This window comes from Pezoporus wallicus, unplaced genomic scaffold (assembly GCF_028554395.1).
Source record: "Pezoporus wallicus isolate ANWC-B61680 ecotype Strahan unplaced genomic scaffold, APGP_CSIRO_Pwel_v1 contig_8232, whole genome shotgun sequence".
NCBI classification, from domain to species: Eukaryota; Metazoa; Chordata; class Aves; order Psittaciformes; family Psittacidae; genus Pezoporus; species Pezoporus wallicus.
In genome coordinates this window covers 1,852,925-1,872,633 of record NW_026637105.1, presented here as the reverse complement: position 1 = coordinate 1,872,633, position 19,709 = coordinate 1,852,925, and the positions used below count along the sequence as shown (strand labels likewise).

The following is a 19,709-nucleotide window of genomic DNA, read 5'->3' as shown; positions in this document are numbered from 1 at the left end:
CCTCTGCTTTTGTTTGTGCCCTTTCGGATGTGGCCGCTGCCCAGGCAGGCAGCCGCTGTGCAGGGAGATAACAGCTTCCCTTTGTCTGATGCTGAAGGCGCTCGTCAGACTTGGCAAGATAAAAAGGCCAAAGACATACATAATTGTGTAATCAAATGGCTCCTTCCAGGCATCCCTTGCTGCAGGGCAGATGGGTCTGTTGTCAGCAGGCAATGGAGCAAAGGCAGTGCAAAGGCAGCTAAGGTTACCCAGGGTAGGGGGTGCTGTATGGGGGCAAGTGCTGGGATTTGTGGCACATCCTGGTTTATGTGGCCTTGGCACCTCTCAGGAGGTGTGCTCAGTGCTCTGTGTTGGAGCTGAGTGATGAGCACTCCAGTGCCAGCCCCCTGAGGGTCCTGTGGATACCCTGAGCTGCGAAAGGGCAATGATGCAGAGGTGCCTGTTGCACCTAATGGAACTTCCATTAGAGGAGGGAAAAGCCCATGATGTGCTCGTGATTGGCATCAGCTGAGCAAACGCATCCCTTAGAGATGCAGCCGCACCAGGCCTGGATGTTCTTTAAATCTCACTTTACCAATGGGTAATGAAATATTCACCCTCAAACATCACTGAGCACCGACTAAAACCATCAGTGTGTTATCAGTGTTGTTCCCAGACTAAAGTCAAACCCACAGCACTGCACCAGCTACTAAGAAGGAATAAAAATGACTGCTATAGCTGAACCCAGGACAGTTCATTACAGTGGTTCCTGTGTGGAACAGCAACAGCATCATTCCCCCTCCAGCGGTTCATCACCGGGAATCCCAAGGGAGCTATTTTATCCTCATGCTGCCTGCGTACATGTGTGTGTGTATGAGGTTGTCTCAGAGATGTGCCCAAGTCCTTTCCATCTAAAGCACTGGCAACCAAAGTGCTTGTGTTAGTGGGGCATCTGGTTGTGTTGCTGCTGTTTGCAGTCAGCTCTGCAACACCTTTGATTCCCTAATCGTGATTAAGTGCATAGTAGGGTCTACGGTACCTGCAGCTGGGGCAGGTTCTGCTTTCCACTTTCATAAGGAAGCTCTGTTATGACTGTAACACTTGCCACAAAAGGAGAAGAGTTTCCCCGAGTTAAAATTGTTGTTAACAGGATATTGTCTTGCCTGGTAAGAGCAGGGTGGCTCTGAGGAGCCGTCTCACAGCACAGAGCAAAGCAATGTATAAATCACTGCTTCCACTGGTGGGGAAAGGCAGCGTGTCAGGTATCGCATCGCACTGCATCCAAATGTGATGTGGCAATAATGAATCCAGCTTCCACAAATACAGCTTTCTTCCAGGAATAAACTTGTCACTGTCAACTTCAATTCTTGCCAAAGAATCGTGATTTGAGGTGAGTTGCTTTTGGCAGCAATTTACAAAAGCGAGTGGGTTTCAGCACTATTTATAACACCAGTAAGAGTCTAAAGACTAAATATGTGTGCGTGGTACAACAGAAAACCCACATCCTAAAGGGAGCTCCAATATAGAAGAGCTTCAGAGAGCGAAAGTGAAGCACAAACCACTTCTATGCTTGTGGACAGGGGGTGCAGCTCACCTGGGTGGATAATAGAGGCTGATGGAGACCGGGTTGAGAGCAGCCCTGAGAAGGAGGACTTGGGGATGTCGGTGGATGAGAAGCTCCCCATGACCTGGCTTCAGTGTGCGCTTCCCCCCCTATACAATTCACTTCCATGAAGTGAAGCAGGATTTATAGGAAGTACATTGGGGTGAAGCTTTGAGCCGTTCCCTGCGTGCACCCTGCACTGGGAAGGGGCATTTCCCCACCTTACAGCTCTGGTTTCCACAGCCTTGACTGCGGATGAGCACAGGGAGGCTCAGCCATTCCCACCTGATGCTCCATGGGAAAACCATCGGGCAGGAGAGGGAATGGGCCTGGCACCCGCTGCTTGTGCAGGGAGGAGGGTGCCCTGATGCAGGGCTGGAGTCTCTGCGCTCCCGTTGGAACCAGCATCAAGAGAGGGGAAAAGATACTGAGATGCATGGGCTGCGACCAGAACTTCATCAGACTTCCTGTGTCAGCAAGGAGCTGGGAATAAAAGGAGATGTGTGAAGGAGAGAGTCTGAGGACCTGAAACACAAGACACAGCGAGGAGCCATGGTTATTGATGGTGAAATCTCTGAAACTCGGCTGCCATGCATCAACGTCTCACTTGCCCCGTGTGCTCCTCTGATTTAGTCTTTAAAGCAGGGGAGAGCTGATTAAAATTCAGCAGCCTGAGGTGCTTTAAGTGCTTCTTTAGAGACAGGAACCTCCAGACCTCGGCGAGGAGGGAAGGGGACCTGCTCTAGCAACAGGCTGAGGGCAGTGGCTGTTTCCCGACCTCAGGATAGGGGTTTGTCCTCCCACCACCCTCCTGGGAGCATGGACACGGTGCAGGGGAGGTGGAGGTCTGTGGGGGGGAGCAGCGGTGTCTCAGGCTCCCTTATTGATCTGAGGGATGTTTCAAGCACATCATTTATTTCCATTAGAGCTCTGCCGATGTCTTCATCTCGGTGTCCCCGGCGCAGGTCGACATCTGTCCTCAGGAATGCTTTAATTGCGTTTCCTCCGCTCTCCGCTAATGCATTCTGGCTTCATTAGATTAGACACCTATTGTCCTGAGGATGTTGTCATGTTTTCAAATGGCTTCCATCAGCACCTCCCAGGCACCAGCTATTTCGGGATGTAATAAAACTGAAACCTCATTCAGGCTGGATGAGTAATGGAGGTGCAGTTCCCACCCCGCTCCCGCCTGCCTTCAAATCCGACCTGCCCCTGGATGCTGGCAGAACACAATTAAGGCTCTTGTCTCGCAGGCATCACGCGCGTGGTTGCGCACTGCTCGGGAGGAAGGGCTCTGCAACAGGAGCTGGGTTTCTAATGATCTTGTCATCGCCAGCAGCACAGAGAGATTAAATGGAAGACGCGGGGAGCAGTCAAGATCAAACCGCAGATTTCCAGCTGTCCGGAGCACGGGCAGGATCCGGCTCGTGGGGCTCGGGGTAGGTGCACGTGTGCGCTTGGCCTCTGAGGGCAAGAGAGTGAAACATGGAGGGATGCAGAACGAAAGGGCCAGGACACAGCACCAGAGCCCATCCATCACCGCCAGCTCCGGGGGTTTCTTTCCTTGGCAGCTCCAAGCAAAGCCCATTCTTAGACCTTGGGAGTCCTGGGATCCTTTCCCAGCACTTGCAGAAGCTCCTGGCCCCACTGCACAGTGGCAAAACAGCCACAGCCTTAAGGAATGAACTGAGGAAGGAAGGGACTGAAGGGACCCTGGGGCAGGAGGCCTGTTCCGTGCTCAGCCCTGTTCCGTGCTCAGCCCTGTTCCGTGCTCAGCCCTGTTCCACACTCAGCCCTGTTCCTGCTCAGCCCTGTTCCGTGCTCAGCCCTGTTCCGTGCTCAGCACTGTTCCGTGCTCAGCCCTGTTCCGTGCTCAGCCCTGTTCCGTGCTCAGCCCTGTTCCACGCTCAGCCCTGTTCCTGCTCAGCCCTGTTCCTGCTCAGCCCTGTTCCATGCTCAGCCCTGTTCCCTGCTCAGCCCTGTTCTCTGATCCCCCATCAAGGGTGACAGCTCCAGGATCAGTTTAACACCCAGGTACCCAGCCAAGGGCTCTCCTTCCTCCAGCAGAAGGATTGTCTCAGCCCTGTCTTCTTATCACGAGCTGCCGCAATCCCTGCATCCATCCTTCTCGCCCCACGGGCGGTATTTTGACTCCTGGAATTCATCTTACCTAGCAAGGGGACTCTAAATATATCCCAGCCAATTTCCCCTCCTCATTTTTAATCATCTCTTTCAGCGTTAAGTAGGTTCTGGAAAATATGTATTGGGCTGATGGGCTTTTCATCACGGCCGATAGGCAGCGTTCATCACACCCGTGCCCTAATCCCCACAGCACATGCACATTCACTGCAGTGTCCATGCTTTGATTCTAACAGCACTGAATTCATTGCAGCTCCATTACTGCCTGCACGTGCACCCCACAACAACAGTGATGTGTCAGCTGGGTCCCCGTGAACGGCTCCGGTCCCATTCCCATGGGATGGGATGGAACACTCGGAGTGCTATGGGTACCTGTCCCCCACACATGGAGAGGGCTTGGTCTGGAAACCTCATGGAAGTGACAGGAGGAAAAGCAGAGGTAAAAGTGTCCTTTTCCTGGGCAGGATCCTTTTCTCTGCTCACTGTGGGATGTGAGCCCTCATGAGGCTGGACCCGAGTGGTGGAGACAGCCCCACACAGGACTGGTGCTGCCTCTCTGTGCCCTCAGCTTGGCTGGGGACCCCAAATCCCACTGGAATATTGCAGCAGTGGCTCCTCTAGAACAGCTGCTGTGGCTCTTCACAAGGGAATCTGGAGACAGGCCAAGGGGAACGGCTTTAACCTGCCCCAGGGGAGGCTGAGATGAGCTCTTAGGCAGAAGCTCTTCCCTGTGAGGGTGCTGAGGCGCTGGCACAGGGTGCCCAGAGAAGCTGTGGCTGCCCCATCCCTGGCAGTGTTCAAGGCCAGGTTGGACACAGGGGCTTGGAGCAAGCTGCTCCAGTGGAAGGGGTCCCTGCCCGTGGCAGGGGTTGGAGCTGGAGGAGCTTTAAGGTCCCTTCCAACCCAAACCATTCCTTGATTCCATGTGAATCCCAGTTTTGCAAGAAACCTCCCTGTGAAGCAGGCCCTCGGTCGCAGGGCAGGTGAGGAGCCACGATGCCTGCTTAGGGCCAGAGCCGAGGGCAAGAAGAGGAAGCGACACGACCTGGAGACGGGGCACAAAGAGGAAAACTCACTGAAGCCTGAGATGCTCAGCAAGCGCATCCCGAAGAGCGCTGCAGAGGTGGTGACGCTGCAGCATCTGCCGTGTCCTGGGAGCGTGCAATTGCCTACGCTGCAAAACCTCCATCTCTTTGGGCTGGCTCTGCAAGAGCAAGGACACGGTGCCCCAGTGCCCGTGCCGGCTGCCTCATTGCGCGCTGCCATCAGCCAGTGAGCAGAGAGGAGCGAGGGCAAGATTTACGCTGCTCAGCCCGCGTGCCGGGGGGTTTATGGGCACTGTGAGATGGCTCAGCTCTGAACAAACACATGGAGCAGCTCTGCACGGCCTCCAAAGCTGCTTTACGACTCCCTTTTAATGTGACTGATTCCCTTTCACTGCGTTTAAAGTATTGTAGGGATGGGGCCAGGTCTCTGTTGCTTGGGGCACGGTGGTGCCAGGGTTCCATCCCCGAGTGGGAGAGGTGGGATGAGGAGCAGGGCCCCCATCTTCTCCATTTACACCGTGGGCAGCCAGTCTTGCAGGCAGGAATGAGCCTGGAATCAATTAGACCCGCTCCATCAGGAAAGGAAATACCCTGCGATGCTGCTGGTCCCACACATGTGGCCAGAAAGGCAGTGCCGTGGAATACCCACAGAGAAAGGCTCATCAGTAATCTTGGGAGCCAAAAGGCAATTACGGCTGTAGCAAATAATGTCAGCCTCCAAAGAGGTTGGGGATATTGTGAGCTCGAGGAGAGCTTGGGAAGCAGGAAAAGCAGCGAGGTGGCTCTGTATTGAAAGCAGCATTTGTGCTTCTCATCGAAAGCAAAGTGTTCTTAGGGACATTAATGGCTGCAAAGAGCAGAGGTGGTCTGAATGCAGTTAGGGTTAGACAAGAAAAGGAATGTAGTGGCAGGTCTTTAGCAGATGGAGATAGAGGGGAAAAGCTGAACAGGGACCTTCCTTACAGCCTGCAAGCCCCTGCCTGGGTCAGTCAATGATGATCCCCACCTCATCCTGGCAATGGCCCTGGTGTACAGGGCAGAGGTGCTGGGGGTATGAGGGACCACTGGGAGTGCCCAGCCTCCAAACCCACTTGTGTTGTGCTGCCTGCAAGTGGGGCTCCAGCTCTCTGCACGGAGAAGCTTCCTACAGCAAAGCTTAGCTAAGGCTGGGAGTGCTGTGGGGAGCAGATGGCAAGTGCCAGATGGAGACAGTGTCTGAGGAGGGAGATGTTATTATGTGGAGTGAGCCATAGGCTCCCACGATCCCGCTCCCAACAATCGGCAATTAACTCAGGCTGTTAGCATCAAACTCGGTCTCCGAAGCTCCCTCCTCCTCCCTTTGCCATTGGGCCTCCTTGTTTCGAGGTGAGCTGGGTGTTGGACGAGAGAATGAACCTGTAATTCATTGGCAGCGAGGATAAAAGCCCATCAGAGGGGTTATTTGCCAGGGGTTATCCCTGGCCCAGAGGGAAAGGGGAGCTGGTTCTCTCTCACATGGCCTCTTGGTTATAGGGAGCAAGTGATGCTGACTTGTCTTGTGCTGCATCCTTCCAAGGGCTACCTGCAGACAGCACCTTGGATGCTCCCCAGGGGACTCAGGCATCCAGTGATGAAGCATTCAAGTGGGAGCTATTTGGGTGCTTCTGTCTGAACTATCCGGGCATTCATGGATGAACGAACCCACAGCATCTCTGTGCTTTACCTGCAAGAGCTGCTTCGAGCTGGCAGCCCTTGGCAAGCGGTTCCCCTGTCCAGCAGGGTCCTGTGGAGCTGCATCTCCGGTGTCTCCTCTTTGTGTGCAGTAATTGAGCAACAGAAAGGGAAAGCAGGAGCCTTTGTGAGCAGGCACGCTCCAGACTGGATTTGCACTTCCCATCCGGCGCTGGTTACTGGCCAGTTCCTTGTGCCCTCATTTGCAGTCAGCAGAGGCAGGCTGACTGACACTGAAGAACAACAACTCCTGACATCCCATCAATCAAATGCCATCAGGATGCAGCTTCCCAGGCTCCCGGGTCACCCTCGGTGGTAGATCAGAGCCCTCCTCATACTCCTCTCCCACTGCAGCACACAGCAGGCAGGGAGACAGATCCTCAAGCTGCCATTTCTCACTGTCCCCCCCTATCCTGGCACCAGGTGAGGAGCCTGGATTGATCTGGATCCAGCCTTTGCTGTTTGTGTGGATGAGCCCAAGTGGGGAGAAGCACAAACAGGGTGGCCCAGGGCAGCTCTTTCCTCCTCACTTGCACCGCCTGAGCTGAGCGAGATCCACCTCCATCACTAATGCATGCTGCAGCAATGGGGGAAAATCCACTTGCTGCTCACAGAAGGTATCATTTGCAGATGCTCATCACTCCACATTACTCTGTAATTAGTGCTTTTCATGAAGGTGAACTGAGGCCCTTTGCAGAAGGGAAGGTTTGGGAAGAGAGAAGAGCAGATGTGCTTCTTAAAGGAGACCAAGGGGTTGGGTTTTATTGCTGTAACGGTGAATGCACAGAGGAGCAGACAGGCTCTGCTGTCACTGCTCGCTGGGAGCCAGCCCTGAGCACCAGGGTATCAACAGGACGGTGGGTGCAAGTGATGTGCTGGGCTCCGGTGGTGCAAGCAGGGACAAGCAGAAGGACAGAACCCAGCTCATGGTGCCTGCTCACCTGCAGGACCCACAGGTCTCTGCTCTGTGGAGTGCTCCTGCTCCCTGGATGAGCAGTGCTGAGGGATGGGCTTGCCCTTAGATCCAGCGCCTCTTCCCAGTGATAAGGGTCCTACAGTGCCAGGTTCTGCAAGCTCAAAGCTGGCCAGGAGAGGCTGCAATTAATGCTCAACCCCCCAGTGCTAGTTTTGAGTTTGATGCATGACAAGGATAAATTGTCCTTTCCCACTGCCTTTGTGCTCCAGCACTAAGGATCAAGTCACTTCCCCAAGCCCCTTGATTTGGGGGCTTGAGCCAGGTCCCAGCATCACTCAGGGAGGGTGCTGGACAAGATCTCATTAAATGTCTGGTTGCAAATGGATTCATTTCAACTGCTGTATGGAAACACGATGGCTTCCCTGCTGTGTGTAGCCCTGAACTGTGCAAACTAAGCAGGGTTTGTGCTTGATGAGGAAGATTGACCCATAACCAGTAACTATTGATTTTTTTCCCTTGAAAGCTGCTCTCAGGCAGTTGCTGCAGGGCTGCACAGCACCAGCAGAGCAGACAGACCCCAGTAGGGCATGGGATTACACTCCAGCACCACGAGCTGTTGCTCCAGAGGTGCTGGGAGCAGAGCCTGCATCCTTTCATGCCTCCTGTTCCACCCTCTTCTGCAGCATCGCAGTGAGCATCTCCAGGGCTATGTCCTTCACTGGTGCTCCCAGGCAGAAGCCTGAGCTCAAGGGCATCCATCCATGGGAGGGAAGAGGGATTCTCCAGTGTGATTTCTGGCTCCAGGGGGATATTTCCTGGTTCCTTTGGAGGCACAGACAGCGCCTGGCCCCGGTGTGAGGGGCTGTGCTGGGCACATGGGCACGGTCCTGTCCATGCTCTGGTGGCACAGCCAGGCTTAGGGACAGCAACAGGAGCTGAAGCCATGACTTTCCTGTTAACTGTCTCACCCTTATTAAGGGAAATTAGATTAATTACATTGTAGCAGGCAATAAATCTCTCCCTGGAGAGACAGGGAGGGGGGCCTGGTCTTGGTGTGCAATGTTAGAATGAGCGGCTCTGTCTAATCCCATTTCTCAGTGTGCGAAGGCTTTGGGCAGGAGCAGGGTAAAGCTCTGTGGTTTATGGGCACTAATTTCTGAGGGAAATAGAGGATTTCTTCCTCACTCTCATCAGAGCCAAGGATGAAATTGCTCTGAAGCCTGCACCCTGTAAGCTCTGCTTCCCACTGCTGTATTTTAAGAGATCGTTTATGCTTTCCCCAGCTCTGATGTGACAGCGGAGCAGCAGCGCCTGCAATTCCACAGTGAGGTCCAGTCACATCACCTTTCATATTATCATGCTGTAAATGACATTCACTGGACAACATCAAACTGATTTGCAGCACAGCTGTGAAAGAAAGCCTGCTACCACCTATGAATAAATTGGATATACTTATTTTGGCCTCCTGAAAGGCTTAAAGTTTCAGGTGTGAGGCTGTGAAAGCCTCACAAGACCCAGCCTGCCTCATGGGCACCTCTTATGGAGGGTGACAGAAGCCTTGGATTGAAGGGACCTTAAAGCTCATCCAGTCCCAGCCCTCTGCCATGGGCAGGGTCACCTTCCACTACAGCAGGCCCTCAGTGATAAGGTTTAGTGGTGGCTTTGGTAGCCCTGCGGTAACGGTTGGACTTGATGATCTTAAAGATCTTTTCCAACCTGGTTCATTCTATGATTCTATGACCTGCAGTCCTTCAGTGCAGAGACAACTTACCTGTGCACAACACCGTGTGGCTCCAATGGACTCATCTCCCTGATGGAGGTTATCTTTTTGCCTCATTAAAAACTGCACATTGCTCAGCTGAGAGCTGCTGGAAGGGAGATGGAAGTTAGAGCAGAGCCACTGTGATGCCCCAGATGCCATCAGGTGACATGGAAACACAGGCTGGAATAGGAGTGGAGAGAGCATCCTGTCCCCACTGAGGAAGGCCCCCCAAAGCTGAGCCCTTACAAAGGGAATAGCATCATGCATCACAGACACTAGGAGCTTGACACTCTCACTGGTCCCCAGAGAGCCCTCACCGACTCACTTGGAGAGGACACTCATGTAGAAGAGTCAGTTTTTCAGCACAATTCATCCTATTGATTAAGCAAATAACGTCTGGTTTTGAAAATACCTTTTTCTTGTCATTTCCCTCACCCCTGAGGGTTATCCTTGTTTTCAAATGGACTCACAAGTCCCCATGGGTGAGTTCTGGGTGTGCAGAGTACCTTTACAGCTACCTGCAGTCACTGCAATGGAACATTTGGAGATGCAGCCTGTTCAACTAAACTCACCCAAACACCAGATACACATTTCACCTTTGAATTTGCAGTTCTCCCACTCACTTACCTGGAGAGAAGTGAGAACTGATCTGCTCAATGCCTCTTCAAGCGATGCTAAGGAATATTCCCCCTTCTTACACCTTCAGCTGACCCAGGAGACATGGATTTCTGGTGGAATTCTACAGGTCCGCTGGAGGAGTTGCATGTGCTGTCCTGCACCTTCAAATCCAAAACTCCTGCGTGCAAGAATTGCCTAGAGACAGCTGTAATTTGCTCTAAACTATCATCCCTTCTATCGGCAAGCAGGGAATTGGTATCTGGTCCTTCCTTCCAATGTCACCGAATCAGTGACCACCTGCAAGGTGTCCACGATGATAAACGCTTGCTTTGTATACGGAGCTATTTCTGACAATGCTTGATAGTGCACATCTATCAAATTGCCTGCAAGAGCCACCTATTAGGATCATTATCTAACACAGTCCCTTTGTGGGAGTTCAATGTCAGCACATCCTGGGGACGGTACCTCGCTGGGTACCTTTTGTGCTCATTCTTTCTCTCGATTAAGAGCTGCACATTCCCATTCTCAATTTGGGCTGAACTTTGGGGGCTTCTCACACCCCAGAGCAAAGCTGTGGCACAGACACCCCTGAGCATAGATCAGTGCACAATGTATGGCTGTATCTGCTTGCAACAGGAGCAGATTCAGGGCTGGCTCTATGCAGGAATGCATTTTTCCCTGCAAGACTGTAGTTATCCAGCACAATAAAAGCCCTGTCCTGCTACTACCACCCACTTCCTGCTGGGTCTTATGTTGCTGGAAGTACCACCAGCTCTTCCTTCCGCAGTTTGCTCTTTCCCAAGGGAAACTTACATTGGAAGAGCTCTGGTTCAGACGAGGAGTTCTGATCTTAAGTCAATGCTCAGCAATGTTTTAACAAACAATGGCCATTACTCCCCAGACCACCCTTCTTACAAGAAAGCCACAGTTGTCAGCCCTGAGCAGAACGCATCGTGGGTGAAATGGCAACCAGGAAAACCACTTTTTCTCTTGGAATCAACCACAAAACACAGGGGCCTTAATTCCTCCTGCAGAGCCTCAATCTACGAACACAAAACACAGACCCTTGGAGGTCAGGTAGTTCAATTCTTGGGAAGAACATAGGCAGAAATGGTATTTCAGGAAGGCACCTCAGTGCCCTCTAGCCCACCCCAAGACCGGCTCTGCTTAGGTCAGTCCCCAAAGCCATGCCCACAGCATCTCAGGTGGCACAAGCCAACATCAGTCTCTTTCTGTAGGCAGAACTGCTCCAGCCAGCAATGGGCACAGCCCCTTCCAACCTGACAGAGCAGTTATTTCTCTCCATTGCTCTTTATTTCCCATCACTCAGTTTAAAGAGCAGTTCAGACTACAGCCAGGCTAGCATACAGGTAACACTAAACCTCCCCCAAATCCACAAAACCAGACAGCTTCCCTGCATTGCCCCCATAATCCTTGAACTGGAGAAGTAGGTTCCACGTTAAACAAAGTGCAACTGCCAAGGCCCAGAAGTGATGGCAACAATTTACACGAGCAATAAAACTGCATAAACCTAAAATACAGCTTACCCCCGTTGCAGAGGAGCACATGCTGCAGACAGCATGCAAAATGGATTTAGGTGATGAATCTGTTTAGCTATTAGCTGCCAGACAGCTTTAATTCATGTCAGATACAATTAACTCAGTCTGACAATGGGAAAAGGAAGCTTGAATATTAACAGCCCTGTTGTTTGCATTGTGCTGGGAATGCCATGTGCTGGCAGTACTGCCTCTGGGAATCACAGAATCATTATAGAATGGTTTGGAAGGGACCTTAAAGCTCATCAAGTTCCAACCCCCTGCCACAGGCAGGGACACCTTCCACCAGAGCAGCTTGCTCCAAGCCCCTGTGTCCAACCTGGCCTTGAACACTGCCACGGATGGGGTAAAAAGGAACCTTGACCTATGCCACCTCCATGCTCTACAGAGCAAAGTCAGCTTGCCAACAACCCCAACAAGTACCAACTGAGATGCAGCCATAACCCTCCAAGTTCTGCAGATTCATCTTCTCCCAAACTTCCAGGTGTTAAACACTTATTTTTCAAGGATTTTTTTTTTGCTGTATGTATAAGTAATATCTTAATTCCGTAAGAATATTGGTTAACAGAATTCGTAGTTTACAATATTGCCACCTGCAGTTAGGACTTAGAATTGATGCATCCAATTCCAATGACAAGTTCCCAAGGGGCTACATTTAAAAGTGAATTTTCATGACTCTGAAGCAGGGCAAGATTTCTCTTTCCTGTAAGCAATGGGGAAAAGCCCCACATTAATGACTGAGGAAGTTAAAACAGCATTTACTCAATATGTCTGTTTGTCAAAGAGATGCACTGAACGAACTCGATTTAGATGAGAAGAAAGGGCAAAACAATGTTTTGACTAGGTCAAGCTTTCCTCTTCCCTGTCTATACTTGGTTCCAGGAGCATTGCTTCTCCTAAAGGTTTCAAAGGGGGTGTAGGAAGAGCAAAGTTCTCTCACATTAGTGATATTCCAGTAGCTCGAAGGTTACCCTCAGTAATCTGGTTGAGCCACAGCACAGCTGATTCTATTGAGTTTCAGCAACTCCAATTCTTTATTTCTTTTAAAACAATAAAATGCACAAGTTCTTTATACAAACCTCAAAGCCAGTTAAAATGCAACGGCTACTATAAGAATAAAAGCATTGAGATTCATGGCAGCATCATGAACTACAAGAATCTTTCTATTTAGCCCCAGGCACCAGCAATTTGCCTTTTGCCTCAGTTTGTAAGCTCATCTGCAGAGAAAGGACATGCCTGGAAGGAAGCGCTTCAAATCTGAACCATTGGTTTCTTTCCCCAGTCACTTGTGTCCACTGCTTAAGTCTTCTGTGAAATACCAGAATAGCTTTTCTGCCTAGGCTGTTGGTCTGCAAGCCCATGATAACTGTATCTTGGTCTCAAACCTTAAAGGAAATAGGAAACAGAGTACCTGCCCCCCCTGGCCCTGAAAAACAAGAATGAAATCTATTCTAATCCCATTACATACTACAGGTAGAAAAATTAGTTAACCTCCCTTTTCTAAGTTAATGGAAGACACAATTAGGACAAGAACTAAAGGTAGCAGTCCTAAAGGTTACATTCTGTATTTACAGAGGGATGTCAATATCCACTGAGTTTCATCTGTGGGTTTTTGTAGCACTGCAGGCTTGTGCGAGACGACCCTAGAAAGAAAGGGAAATGAGTCAGTGCTCTAAGACACCAATATCCCACAGCCATTTACAACTTCTACTTGAAGGAGAAGACACCTTCAGTTTTGATTCAGCTTTCCAAGAGCATTGACAATAGTTCTTTTTCAAGAAGCACATGGTTTATTTACAGTTTGTATTAAGCTAGATGTGATGTAAAGCTACTCTGTCTCCTCCCCTTCTCAGTTCATGCTTCTTGACCACTGATATGAGCCAAAATACAAGGCAGGGCAGGGAAAAATAAGGAGCTCCTATTATAGTTCAGGAGTTCAGTGACTAATACCATAATGACAACACTGCCTTATGACTTCAGGCTACGACTGACAAAAATACATAGACTTACTGATAGCTTCTGCATAAATCCTTGGGCCTCTGCATTCAGATGAAGAAGATTATTCTTGGTCACATCACTTGCTGCTAAACGAATGCACTGTGGAAAACAACAGCCAGATCTTAGCTTTTCTGTCCTTAGAAAGCTGCAGTAGTCAGAAGCAGCAAATAAATTCAATTAGAAAATAAAAGCAAATAAACCCCAAGCATACCAGGAGACTGTGTACAGGCAGAGACTATGTTAAGCTTGACCAGAAGCTCATCTCATACCTTCCTTGCAGTGCATTAACACATGACTGCCAGCAGAAGCTACTTTAAATGCAACTTAAACACAGAGCAGCCATCATTCTACATTCTGTTTTGACCAGCTTGAAGAGCTCACACTTCTTAAAAGTCTTTGAAGGTTCTTTTTATGTTAAATCTATCCATCCCTTGATAAACTGCAGTGGCACAACTAAACAAACAAGAGTGGATGAACTGAAACTAGTAAGGCCCCTTCCCACCCCTCTAAAAAGAAGTTGCAAGCTATCTCTTCAGCACTGATTCAAGTGCAGATTCAAGTTTGTGATTTACCTCCCCTCCTCCCACAGGGACTGTGATGAAGATATCATTGATGTCAGCAAGGGGGCTGCCATTGGCAGAGACGGTGTAAACACGTTCGTGTGCTGCAGGTGCGCGCAACCCCGGTGTCTTGAAGATGCTGAAACAAAAGAGTTAGAGGTAAGAAAGGGCACTGCAGTTGCTCAAAGCACTTTGACTCAAAGTCTTTCATTTCAGGTTCAAGGAGCCACTAAGGATTACATTGCCAGAAGATGACAGCATAAGAGATTAACAGAAATTCATCAGAAGGCAAACCTGGGATCAAATCTGGGTGTGATCATGGAGGAACCTCCCGGAGCACAGAGATCAACGATTCTGCCAGTAGCTGGAGTGATAAAATTGGTTTTGCTTGATCTGTTAAAGGGGGAAAAAAACCAAACATTTGCTTGTAAGAATCCTTTTAACAACTGTGCAAGCGTTATCTTACCAAAGACTTGAATGAGGTTGTCACCACAGAAAACCAGAGGTTCTCGCTAATCAGAGTTAAACCCCAAAGCTAGGGGTAGCTGCTCACCACAGAACGGAAAGTTGCCCATCTTTCATTCACTGTTAAATCCCATTTTTTCCTATAGGATGGCACAACTACACCCACCAGCCTACTAAGCCAGTCCTTTTCAGGGTTGTGTTAGCTCTTTACACTTACTCTCCATTTCTGAAACCCAGCACAGAAGATATCCCCTATTACCTTTTGTTTGTGCGCTCCTCTCTTGCAGGAGCTCTTCTGCTCCTGGATGCTGGCACTTTTTTAGTGGATGCCTTTGCCTGAAACACACATTACGCAGCAAATCAGTCACCTCACTCTCGTGTGACAGCTGAGTCCACATCAGCAGAGGCTTCCATACAAACTGCTTGGCTCCACAGGCTCCTTTTCAGGCACAAGAGTCCACAAACAAACACCGAAGAAGCTTCCGTAACCTTCCCCTATTGCTACAACTTTCAAGGAAGTGATAGATGTTTTGAAGTCCCCCAGAAGTGGGGATTCACCAACACTGGACACTGTTGAGTTCTGGCTGGACAGGGTGCTGGGACATCTAAGTCTAAGCCATGCTTTGCCTAGAAAGGTTGGACCACATTATCCTTGAGGTCCCTTCCAACCTGGGATTCTAGGATTCTACAGTTCAAAGTATCCCACCCAACTCTAGTGTCGTAGGCGTTGTCTCCATAAGTAATTCACACTTTGGGAATAAAGGCATCACAAAAACTAGCTATTTACCTTTCCAGTTGTTAGATTAATGCTTTTAGCTTCTGACTCTGGAAGACACTGGCTCTCATGTTTTGCCTTCTTTGTTGGAGGAAGCAAAGGAGACTCAGCTTCTTCTTGAATAGCTTCAATATGCTGTGGCAATTTTCCCCCTAGAAAGTGTTGCCCAAGTTGAAAATAAATAGTAACTTGCAATTATTAGTTAGCAGAGGAGGTAAATAGCAAACAACAAGCTTTTTGAGCAACAATTTGCTTGCAAAATCTAAATCCCAGTGTCATCCAGATGGTTGACAGAGCACTATTTGGAATGTTTTAATAGAATTAAGCAGAGCTCCTGCAGATAGCAGGGAGAAAACTAAGATTGTTTGCATGGTTTTAAATATATTGACGAACATAAGTAAGAACGGGGCTGTTACTCACAGTCTGTAAACCCTGCCATGCCTCCATCTCATGGCACTCACCACAATGTTTAGAACAAACTCACCTTGTTTGGTGACCTTGAAAGGAGTACGGCGAACTTCTGCTGCCAACTTGTTTATTTCTGGTATTTCCAAGTCTGCCTACAATTAAAACCAGTCACAAGACCATTAGGGCTCTCAGTAGGATATAGTTCTGACAGGCAGCAAGAATACCTTTGTGCTTTCTGTTGTGCTTTAAACTGGGATGTTCCCCAGTTATTCTGGAGGTGATAGTGACACTCATCTGCATGCCATGCAGGACTAATACACTTATGCTACAAGTGTGCTTCACCTGTGTGAAGGTGTGAACATAAGTGTGCTACAAGGGTGCACCCTGCTGCCCAACCAGCTTAGGAATGCTTTCATTGATTGAAAGGTGTGCGTGCTGTCAGGGATGGGAGAGAAATCAAGCAGATAAGGGAAGACGCACATGGAGCAGCAGGAGCATACAAAACCCATACTCCATATAGCAGAGTGTTAGGTTTCACAGCAACACTGAGGGAAGTATTTGTGTATCCTCTGCTATAGCAACACCCCAACAGACTCAAGAAACCCTTCCCTGTCCACAGTGGTATGCCACAGTATCAGAAAAGCTAAAGATTTATGCTAGAAACCTACCACTGCTGTCAGTTCCAACAGCTTCTTGCATCCTGCTTTAGCTAAAAAGAAAAGATTTATTAGAAAATCAAGACATATAAAAGCCATAGCCCCAAACAGCATACACAGATATACTTAGTAAGTTACCACTAGGGTGCAGAAAACCAGCAAAAACCAGTTTGGGGGCACCGAGGGAGCTGGGCAGTGCTGGAATCACAAAGCACATAGATTGGATATAAGGAAGATCAGATATAAAGAAGACATATTGGTATATATGGATATAATTTTAGACTGGATATAAGGCAGAAGTTCTTTCCTGTAAGGGTGCTGAGGCACTGCAATGGGTTGCCCAGGGAAGCTGTGAATGCTCCATCCCTGGCGTGTTCAAGGCCAGGTTGGACAGAGCTTTGGCTGACATGGTTTAGTGTGGGGTGTCCCTGCCCATAGCAGGGGGGTTGGAACTGGATGATCTTAAGGTCCTTTCCAACCCTATTCTATGATTCTATAGATGAGACCTGTGGGGAAGTGGTGGGGAAGTGGTGGGCAGCGCTGGGGAGGGGTTGGACTGGATGAGCTTAAAGCTCTTTTCCAACCCAACTGACCCCATGAGCGCAGCGCTCCCGCGGGCCTCTTGCTGGGGAGGGGTGAGGGCGCCGGAATGGATCCCGGCGGCTCCGTTATTGCCGTTGGTTTCAAGTACCGAAGGCAAACCGCGCCCCGCCAGCCCGGATCCCCGTACCGAAGAACTCCAGCCAGTTCATCTCGCGGAAGGCCACGGGCAGCCGCAGGATGTGCATGTCGTACATGTCCTCCGCCTCCTTCACCAGGCGCTCCCCGTTAGCTTCCAGCCGCGCCAGCCGGCTCTCCACTGCGGGGCGGGGGCACACACACGGCGTCAGCCCCGGGGCCCGCTGCCCCTCCCGGGCCACGCTCCCACCACCACCCCCGGTCCCGCGGCCTACCCTCGCGGTCGAAATCCTTCAGGAATGCCTCCAGCTTCCTGCGGCGAGCGACCGCGCCGGGGTTCTTCCTGGCGGGGGCCATAGGAACGGGAACGAGACCGGGATCGGAACCGGGATCGGGATCAGGACCGGGACCGGGACCGGGATCGGGATCGGGATCGGGATCAGGACCGGGATCGGAATCAGGCTCGGGACCGGGACCGGGACGCGGAGCACTGCCGCCAGCCGCGCGTTCAAATGCACCCAATCAGAGCTCAGCGCGGGGCGATGACGAACCGGTGCTTCCGACCCGGCGCGTTGCCATGGCGCCGGGGCTGTCGGCGATGGCGGCGGCCTTAGGGCCCTGCGCGGCGGCCGTGGCCCGGCAGGACGCGGCCTGGCGGGAGGCCGTGGCCGGGTGCGCGCCGCCGCTGGGCTCGCTGGCCGGGCTGGCGCCGCAGATGCGGGCGGCAAAGCGGCTGCCGTGGGGCGCCTCCCCGCTCGGTGCCTTCGCGGACTTGCCGGAGCGGCTGTGGCGGAAGCAGCGCGGAGCGGCCGAGGCCCTGCTGGAGCAGCTCGGCAGCCGGCGGTGAGGCGGCGGGGCCGGGCCGGGTGGGGAGTGCGGGGCCGCGGCTGAGCGCAGCCCGCTTTGCCGCGCAGGGCGGAGCTGCGGGCCGTGCGGGACGCGGTGGGGGCCGCTGTGGCCGCCGTGCTGCGGCTGTACGAGGAGCGGGCGGCGGAGCTGGGCCTGGACGTGGTCCTGCGGCGGGGGCCGCGCTGCCCATCGCTGGCCGACGCGCTGGAGGGGCTGCAGGACGTGGAGCGCCACTACCGGCACCTGTATCCTTCAGCGGTGGGGCTCCGTGGGCAGAGCTGGGGGGGGGTGGCTCTGTCCCTTTCCCATCCTTGTTGGGTTCCTCTGCCTCTTTGTTGTCCTTACCGGGGGTGAAGGTACCTGGAGATCCAGCTTTTCCTCCTCCGCATCAGCTGTGAGAGCCTGGCAGACATGGAGACCCTCCCGCAGTCCTGGGAGAAGATTCTGGAGCGCTACAAGGGAGACGTTGTTCAAGGTGGTTCCGCTTTCAGCAGCCGAAGGGAGCCTTCCTTGAGCTCCTTGGTGATGGCTCCGCACTGGAGGTCCCACGCAGGCCTTGCGCTGTGTGTTGGTCTTGGTCTGGGTGGCAGTGGGTGACCTGGCTTGGTTTGCAGTTGGGTGTTGTGACCATGAACAGCTTCAGTCGTAAATACCATCACACGCTGGCTCAACGGGAAGCAATGCCCTTCCTTGAAGTAAAACCAGGGGGTTGGAGAGCCATTGCACTTGGTCTGCTAAGTTGGTTGTCCTTAAACTTTTCTTTATTACTATTAGAAACAGGGTTGATTTTTGTGCGTACAGAATACAAAGTGCATTAAGCTAACGGGGTTGTTTTCTTCCTTCCAACTCAGATACTCTTCTGAAGATCTCTCTGTTTGTGGACAACCAGCGAGAGCTGTGCAGCTCAGCAGGCTCCTGACAGAGAACAGGAGGGGCTGATGTGGACCAGGTTCTGTGACAGTCTGGTGTGCTCCAAGATGGCCTCAAAGAGGAGGAGGATGAACTGAGGAAGCTTCACTGGTGCATTTTGGAGGCTGAATGAGCCGAGGACTTGGCCTGAGCAGGAGATGGTTGGGCTGTTCTGTTTTCAAGTGGAAATGGACTTGATATCTGCCAATAAATGGGTGTAATGTAATGTCCTGATACCATGTAAGAAAGATGTTTAGGTGCTGCCCTTACAGATAAATAAGGTGTTAAATCAGGGCTTAAACTCAGTTTGCACCTTGTGCCTCTCAGCAGTGTGTTTGCTTTCATCCCACCTGCACATGGATTTGACAAGGAAGGAGTTTGAACGTTTGTAATGCTGGAGGTGCACAGACACCCGAGTTCTCAGAGAAGGCCAAATAAAGAATGGTGCTTGGACAGGGTGGAGCTGTGCTCTGCTCCCTGGTTTAGCGATGAAGTGGCTCTTGGAGCAGGGAATGTGACCACCTGAGGGCACTGCTCGACCTGCAGAGAGCAGCACTGGGGGCCCCGGTGGCTGTGCGGCGCTGGGGCTGGGTGTCCCCCCTCCTGCCAAAAGATCTTCTTGGGATGATGCTTTATACCCAGTTCCAATTGCAAAGGAAAATAACGTGAGCCATACACCACTGTTCTGAGCTGCTCACTTGGCCATCCCCTTCCCCGGGAAGTGAAACATGGAGTCCCCCTCTTGCTGCTTCAGCTTAAGATGAAGCAGATGATGCACTCGAGATACTGGTTTGGCAGATAGGCCAAGAATGCAGCTTTGTTTAGCAAATGGCTGTACAGCAGTCTCGCTGCAGACACTTCTGCATGCAAAGCACTTCCCCTCCTTCTTGAGTGCCTTTGTCTCACCGTGACTTGTCACTGACTCATGGTGTCAGCGCGCTGCTGATGCCCTGGGTTGCATCACAGCACTAGTTCAGTGTAAGGCATTTATTTTCCTGTCCACAGCAGAGTAAGCAGTTTCATCTAATTTCCTTTTCCAGGGCTTTGATTCCAGCTGTAAACTCCCAGCTCTAGGGATTCAC

The 19,709-nt window shown here is 51.3% G+C and overlaps 2 protein-coding genes across 3 annotated transcripts; one reads left to right on the top strand and one right to left on the bottom strand.

Annotated features, from left to right (window-relative positions):
- Positions 1-12,878: 12,878 nt before the first annotated feature.
- CDCA8 (cell division cycle associated 8) lies at positions 12,879-17,279 on the bottom strand. Its single transcript, XM_057403394.1, has 10 exons — positions 17,145-17,279; positions 16,922-17,050; positions 16,204-16,244; positions 15,612-15,687; positions 15,140-15,279; positions 14,612-14,688; positions 14,182-14,280; positions 13,900-14,026; positions 13,340-13,426; positions 12,879-12,972 (listed from the first exon to the last, which is right to left on the bottom strand). Exons 1-10 carry the CDS (start codon positions 17,224-17,226, stop codon positions 12,928-12,930), a joined length of 903 nt encoding a protein of 300 aa, XP_057259377.1. The 5' UTR covers positions 17,227-17,279; the 3' UTR covers positions 12,879-12,927.
- Positions 17,280-17,446: 167 nt separating this feature from the next.
- AIRIM (AFG2 interacting ribosome maturation factor) lies at positions 17,447-18,953 on the top strand. 2 transcript variants are annotated; one of them, XM_057403391.1, is made up of 4 exons: positions 17,447-17,712; positions 17,784-17,963; positions 18,075-18,193; positions 18,570-18,953. In XM_057403391.1, the coding sequence occupies exons 1-4, from the start codon at positions 17,447-17,449 to the stop codon at positions 18,635-18,637; spliced, it is 633 nt and encodes a 210-aa protein (XP_057259374.1). In that variant the 3' UTR covers positions 18,638-18,953. The 2 variants fall into 2 exon arrangements, with proteins under 2 accessions (XP_057259374.1, XP_057259376.1); XM_057403393.1 differs by having other exon boundaries at positions 17,468-17,712; positions 18,584-18,953.
- The last annotated feature ends 756 nt before the right edge of the window (positions 18,954-19,709 follow it).